General features: G+C 43.9%; 1 protein-coding gene across 2 annotated transcripts; it reads right to left on the bottom strand.

Annotated features, from left to right (window-relative positions):
* Window positions 1-1,803: 1,803 nt before the first annotated feature.
* LOC112250202 (tubulin polymerization-promoting protein family member 3-like) lies at window positions 1,804-5,935 on the bottom strand. Of its 2 annotated transcripts, none has more exons than XM_024420148.2 (4): window positions 5,781-5,935; window positions 3,628-3,824; window positions 3,358-3,511; window positions 1,804-3,198 (listed from the first exon to the last, which is right to left on the bottom strand). In XM_024420148.2, exons 2-4 carry the CDS (start codon window positions 3,816-3,818, stop codon window positions 3,007-3,009), a joined length of 537 nt encoding a protein of 178 aa, XP_024275916.1. In that variant the 5' UTR covers window positions 3,819-3,824; window positions 5,781-5,935; the 3' UTR covers window positions 1,804-3,006. The 2 variants fall into 2 exon arrangements, with proteins under 2 accessions (XP_024275916.1, XP_024275917.1); XM_024420149.2 differs by having other exon boundaries at window positions 3,628-3,819; window positions 5,781-5,934.
* Between the last annotated feature and the right edge of the window lie 960 nt (window positions 5,936-6,895).

Genomic DNA, 6,895 nt, shown 5'->3' with positions numbered 1-6,895 from the left:
ACTAACACTCTGTACACACTAACACTCTGTACACACTAACACTGTACACACTAACACTCTGTACACACTAACACACTAACACTCTGTACACACTAACAATCTGTACACACTAACACACTAACACTCTGTACACACTAACACACGAACACTCTGTGCACACTAACACACTAACACTCTGTACACACTAACACACTAACACTCTGTACACACTAACAATCTGTACACACTAACAATCTGTACACACTAACACACTAACAATCTGTACACACTAGCACACTAACAATCTGTACACACTAACACTCTGTACACACTAACACACTAACAATCTGTACACACTAACACTCTGTACACACTAACACTCTGTGCACACTAACACACTAACACTCTGTACACACTAACAACTAACAATCTGTACACACTAACACACTAACAATCTGTACACTAACACACTAACACTCTGTACACACTAACACACTAACACTCTGTACACACTAACACTACTCTGTACACACTAACAATCTGTACACACTAACACACAACAATCTGTACACACTAACAATCTGCACTCTGTACACACTAACACACTAACACTCTGTACACACTAACACACTAACACTCTGTACACACTAACAATCTGTACACACTAACACTCTGTACACACTAAACACAACAATACTGCACACACTAACAATCTGTACACACTAACAATCTGTACACACTAAACACTAACACTGTACACACTAACACACTAACACTCTGTACACACTAACAATCTGTACACACTAACACTCTGTACACACTAACAATCTGTACACACTAACACTCTACACACTAACAATCTGTACACACTAACACTCTGTACACACTAACAACACACTAACAATCTGTACACACTAACACACTAACACTCTGTACACACTAACACACTAACACTCTGTACACACTAACAATCTGTACACACTAACACACTAACACTCTGTACACACTAACAATCTGTACACACTAACAATCTGTACACACTAACAATCTGTACACACTAACACACTAACACGCTGTACACACTAACACACAACACTCTGTATACACTAACACACATCCTCATTGAGACTCAAACCAGACTATTATAAACAATTACATGTATATAGAGTATAGACACTTCCTCTGTGTTCTTTGTCTCTCACAGTGTTGTCCCGGGCTGTTCCAGGAGTAGATCCTGCCTACAAAACACACAGCAGCACGATACCGGGGAGAGAGGACAGAACACGACACAGACACACCCTCACACACAAGGCATTTATTTTTAAGTACATTCATTACACAGTAGTGGATTGAACTATGCTGAACTGATCTGAACATTCACCAAAGCACACTCCCACTGAACATGACATAGAAGGTCACATGCAAGCAGAGCATCAGTCATCACCTACCCCAGAGGGATGTTCCACCCATAGCAACATACTACAGAGGACAGTCAACTACCATAAACACCATTCCATGTGTCTCACCTCACATCTTTCAGCTCAGCACAGGTCTCAGATAGACAGGGGGTGACTATGTCTTGGGGAGGTCCTCATTCACTTTGTTGCCTTGTTACACCAGTATGGGACTTAATAACAGAGGAAGCAGACCGGCTTTGTAAAGGTATTAGGGACAGATACTGTGTTTTGGGGTGTGCAGTACCCAACGGACGTTGACATGAATTGATAGAGATGTGTGTGTGTGTGTGTGTGTGTGTGTGTGTGTGTGTGTGTGTGTGTGTGTGTGTGTGTGTGACAGAGAAAAAAAAAACTCTTTCACATGGTCTGATTTGCTGCTCAGTGATTTATTTGAGCGTTTACATAGTATTTTCCAGCTCCAGAACAGAGGGAGACACAGCTAGACTGGACAGTGATCAGGAAGGACAGAACAACAATGCAGTGCAGTCAGGAGGCTCCCAGTCCTCCAACAGACAGTGTTCCCATCTTCTCAGAGGAGGAGAGGACTCATCTGTCTCTTATTCCATGTGTCCAATCTACAGCACAAGCAAAGGACTATACTGTCCAGATACAGTTGATATATATTTGAATGTATTCACCATTCATTAATCTATTACTTCATCTATTAATGCATTTATTAATTCATCCATTTACATTTCCAATATACAGTTATTATAGCAGAGCCGATGAAGCTATGAACATCAGTTGAGAAGGATGTGGGTGAAGGAAGTGCATAATACCAGGGCATTAGTGTTAGAAGCAACCTCAATGATAAGGCACAATGTGTATAGTAGTAGGAAGCTGAGTTACTTCCTGTAGTAGTAGGGAGCTGAGTTACTTCCTGTATTAGTAGGGAGCTGAGTTACTTCCTGTAGTAGTAGGGAGCTGAGTTACTTCCTGTAGTAGTAGGGAGCTGAGTTACTTTCTGTAGTAGTAGGGAGCTGAGTTACTTCCTGTAGTAGTAGGAAGCTGAGTTACTTCTTGTAGTAGTAGGGAGCTGAGTTACTTTCTGTAGTAGTAGGGAGCTGAGTTACTTCCTGTAGTAATAAGTGTGCTGACTGAGGTGTTTAGTAAAGCTGGGAGGGATGGGGTCAGGGGTTGGGCTGGAGCATTTACGAAGGGGGAGTATATAGATTATTTAAGTCAATTTTCTCCCTACGAAATCATTATTCTTTATCTTATTCTTTATTCTTTATTTAACTAATACAGGTAATGTTTCATATTCAGGTTTACTCCCCACTGGAAGCGTTACACCTGCTCTCTCCATCATACCACCCCAACCCCACCTTGTAACTCTGAGGATATATTTATCATTTTTAAATGTAACCTTTATTTAACTAGGCAAGTCCGTTAAGAAGAAATTATTATTGACAATGGCGGCCTCCCCTGATACTATGGCATCCAGTGACTGAACAGTCCATCCTCCTGTACCTGTTCAGTTCTCAGTTCTAATTGAAAGTCCAGTATTTAGGGGGTCTTTGGGGTAAATCGTAGGGTCTGAGTAGCTCTCTCTCTGTTTCCTCTATCCTGCCTATGCTTCCTTGACCTTATCCTCATAGGTGCCCTTGCCCTTGTAGGCCCCCACATAGCCACTGGCATCTGGGATCTCCTCTCGCCCAGCCTTGCCCTTCCCTTTGCCAGTCTCGTCAAAACGCTCCTTGTGTGCCCCCGTGAATTTCGTGGTGTCTGTCAGTCTGTCCACCGCCGCTGCCTTGGCCACTTTCTATGAGCAGGAAAAAGAGAGAAGGAAAGAGAGAATGAGAGATGAGCAAACAAAGCAAGAACTTACCCACCCCTTACACATATGCAAACACACACACACTCTTGCTCTCTCTGGGACCAGTATGATCAGGCAGTGTGCTGCTGACAGGTAGACACTCACGGTGACGCCCGCGTTGGAGGGCTCCTTCCCTGCTATGAGGCCATAGAGCTGCTGCAGCGTCTCCTCCTGGCCCTTCCCTTTGAAACGTTTCGGGGCCAACTCTGACAGGGCCTGGCTGAATTGCTCAAAGGTGATCACACGAGCTGTCTTCGCCCTAAAATACATAGACACAAAATGTTGTGGTCGTTTTCCCTCTCGTTTTCCCTCTCACTAGAAAGATGACTGTGGATCTTTCAGTGTGGAGATTTGAAACTGGACGGAGTTTCTCACTTGACTTTAGTGAAGACGATGTCCACGTCGGTGGCGGTGACGTTCTTGCCGTCGATGACCCGGCAGTCCTTGCAGAGTTTGACAAAGTTCTTGCCGTTCATCTCCTTCCCAGTAGCCTTGGTGTCCCCATGAATGGCAAACTTCTTGAAGGCCGTCTCTACCTCTGCTTCTGATACTGAGCCCTCTGCCATTCTGTCCTATACAGAGAGGGAGGGAGAGAGAGGGATGATGCGAGAGAGGGATGAAAGAGAGAGAGAGAGAGAGAGAGGCAGATGATGAGAAAGAGAGAGAGGCGGATGATGAGAAAGAGAGGGGTAGAGATGATGAGGGAGAGGGGGGATGATGAGAGAGAGAGAGAGAGAGTGGGGGTGATGAGAGAGGGGGTGATGAGAGAGAGATAGAAGCAGATGATGAGAGAGAGAGATGATGAGAGAGAGAGAGAGAGAGAGAGAGAGAGAGGCGGATGATGAGAAAGAGAGGGGTAGAGATGATGAGGAGAGGGGGATGATGAGAGAGAGAGAGGGGGGTGATGAGAGAGAGAGGGGTGATGAGAGAGAGATAGAAGCAGATGATGAGAGAGAGAGATGATGAGAGGGAGAGGTACAACATTTAGGATGGGATGTACGAGAAAGGCATACAGTTGAGAGGGTTGTTGTTTCTCACTCAAAGACCAGGTTCCCTGCCATAATATTGAAATAACATTGGGAGGACGCGGTGTGTCCACGAACAGGAAATGAGGTATTAACTATTGGGAGAGATTTGGTCGTTAAGGCAAGACATTCAGCACACCATGTCTTCTGGGCATTACTCACAAGCTCACTTGTTTGTAATAAATCCATTAGCTGGATTGATTCCCTGCCCCACCAAGAAATGGCTGCTGTGGTCGCTGACTTATGGTGAACACACACACACCCATATCCACACACACACACCCACACACACACACACCCACCCACACCCATATCCACACAAACACACCCATATCCACACACACCCATATCCACACACACACACACACCCATCTTGAACTGTTACTGTTGTTTCAGCTACTCTCTGGCAGCTACTTAATTAAACAACGTTGATGTATCATTCCTGGAGAGCAGCCTGTTGTTGGGGAAAATATCTCAATTATTTTCACTAAATGAGACCACCAGACTGCTCACAGACTGCTCACTGCTCACTGCTCACGTTTTATAATGGGTCTTGTCCATTCCGTATGATGGCTAACAAGTTAATGTATTTTTAATGTATTTTTTCCAAACTGGGCCATGGAGCATTTGATATTCAAAATGTAAAGAAATATTATTATATCTTGAAGTAATCTTTTACAGTACAGGAACATTCCACAAGTTAAACACAAACATGATGTAATATAGCCCCATAACATATAATATACACTGAGTGTACAAAACATTAAGAACACATTCTTCTGCCCTCAGAACAGCCCTGAATTCATCAGGACATGGATTCTACAAGGTGTCGAAAGCGTTCCAACGGGATGCTGGCCCATGTTGACTCCAATGCTTCCCACAATTGTGTCAAGTTGGCTGGATGTCCTTTGGTCCACCCCCCCATTCTTGATACACACAGGAAACTGTTGAGTGTGAAAAACCCAGCAGCGTTGCAGTTCTTGACACACTCAAACCGGTGCACCTGGCACCTACTACCACACCCCGTTCAAAGGCACTTAACTCTTTAGTCTTGCCCATTCACCCTCTGAATGGCACACATACACACAATCCATGTCTCAATTGTCTCAAGGCTTAAAAATCCTTCTTTAACCTGTCTCCTCCCCTTCATCTACATTGATTAAAGTCGATTTAACAAGTGACATCAATAAGGGATCATAGCTTTCGCCTTGGATCCACCTGGTCAGTTGATGTCATGGAAAGAGCAGGTGTTCCTAATGTTCTGTACACTCAGTGTATGTATGTCTACACGTATGTTCATTTCAAATGAAGTATGACAACGGAGTCTAGTAAAGATGCCTGAAAGCACAAAATAAAAGTAAACCGAAAAGAGGACGGTGAGCACATTAAATGATTTCAAACAAATGGCTTCTCATTTCTATGATTTTCTGTCATGCATTGTGTTTGAACCTCTTCTGGTCCATAGACTCTGTACAGGATAACTATAAATATAGACATGTTTACCTTTTAGGTGAAGGGATGCTGAGTGATGATGCTGGGGATGCCCGTGCTAATGCTGTGTGTCCTCCTCCTAGCCCTGCCACTCACACCACCTTCACAAAGATGAGAGAGGTGGAGAGAGAGGGGAGGGAGATGAAGAACAGAGGGTGGGGAGAGAGAGAGAGCACAGACCAGCACAAGCCATGACATCATATGCTGCCTGTCACTCTTGGGCGCATGCGTTTGCTCGTTCACTCCCTCTTTCTCTCAACCTTACCCCCTCCCTTTCTCCCCCTCCCGGGCTCCTTCCCCCTCCCCTCTCTGTCCTTTATGATTTGGCTCACAACTGGTGCAACCACGCCCTGTCCTCTGTCTGTTCGCTGTCTGCCTGTCCAGAGCAACAAAGAGGGCCTTTGTTTTGACAAACATGAAGAACAGAATGAGGATAGCACTAATCTGTACATGAACAGTAAACATCTAATACTTGTATTTATTTATTTAACCTTTATTCAACTAGGCAAGTCAGTTGAGAACAAATTCTTATTTACAACGACTACCCTGGACGACGCTGGACTAATTAATTGTGCGCCGCCCGATGGGACTCCCAATCACAGCCGGACGTGATGCAGCCTGGATTCAAACCAGGTACTGCAGTGATGCCTCTTGCACTGAGATACAGCGTCTTTGACCCCTGCGCCAGTCAGGACCTTATTTAAACTAACATGATACACAAATCCATACGCAGCAATTCTGTTTATTTGTTTCTATTCACTGCCTTTCGCTCTGTCTATGAAGCATATTCGGTTTTTTTTAACACTGACTCAATCATAACCCTCACCCCATGTTTGACACATCTTTAACACGTGGTCATTACAATTGAACAGTGAAACCCATTCGTTTAATGAGAAAAGATGTAGGATGAAACCCCTCTAGTGGCTAATCTGGTACTGGCACCACAAATATCATGTGGATAATGTTCTGTTCCGTTCTAGAGAATGGGAATAATCTAGAATAATGTTCTGTTCCGTTCTAGAGAATGGGAATAATCTAGAATAATGTTCTGTTCCGTTCTAGAGAATGGGAATAATCTAGAATAATGTTCTGTTCCGTTCTAGAGAATGGGAATAATCTAGAATAAT

Source organism: Oncorhynchus tshawytscha, linkage group LG30, assembly GCF_018296145.1.
Source record: "Oncorhynchus tshawytscha isolate Ot180627B linkage group LG30, Otsh_v2.0, whole genome shotgun sequence".
NCBI lineage: Eukaryota > Metazoa > Chordata > Actinopteri > Salmoniformes > Salmonidae > Oncorhynchus > Oncorhynchus tshawytscha.
Note: the sequence above shows the minus strand (reverse complement) of the source record. Positions and strands in the feature narration are given on the sequence as shown.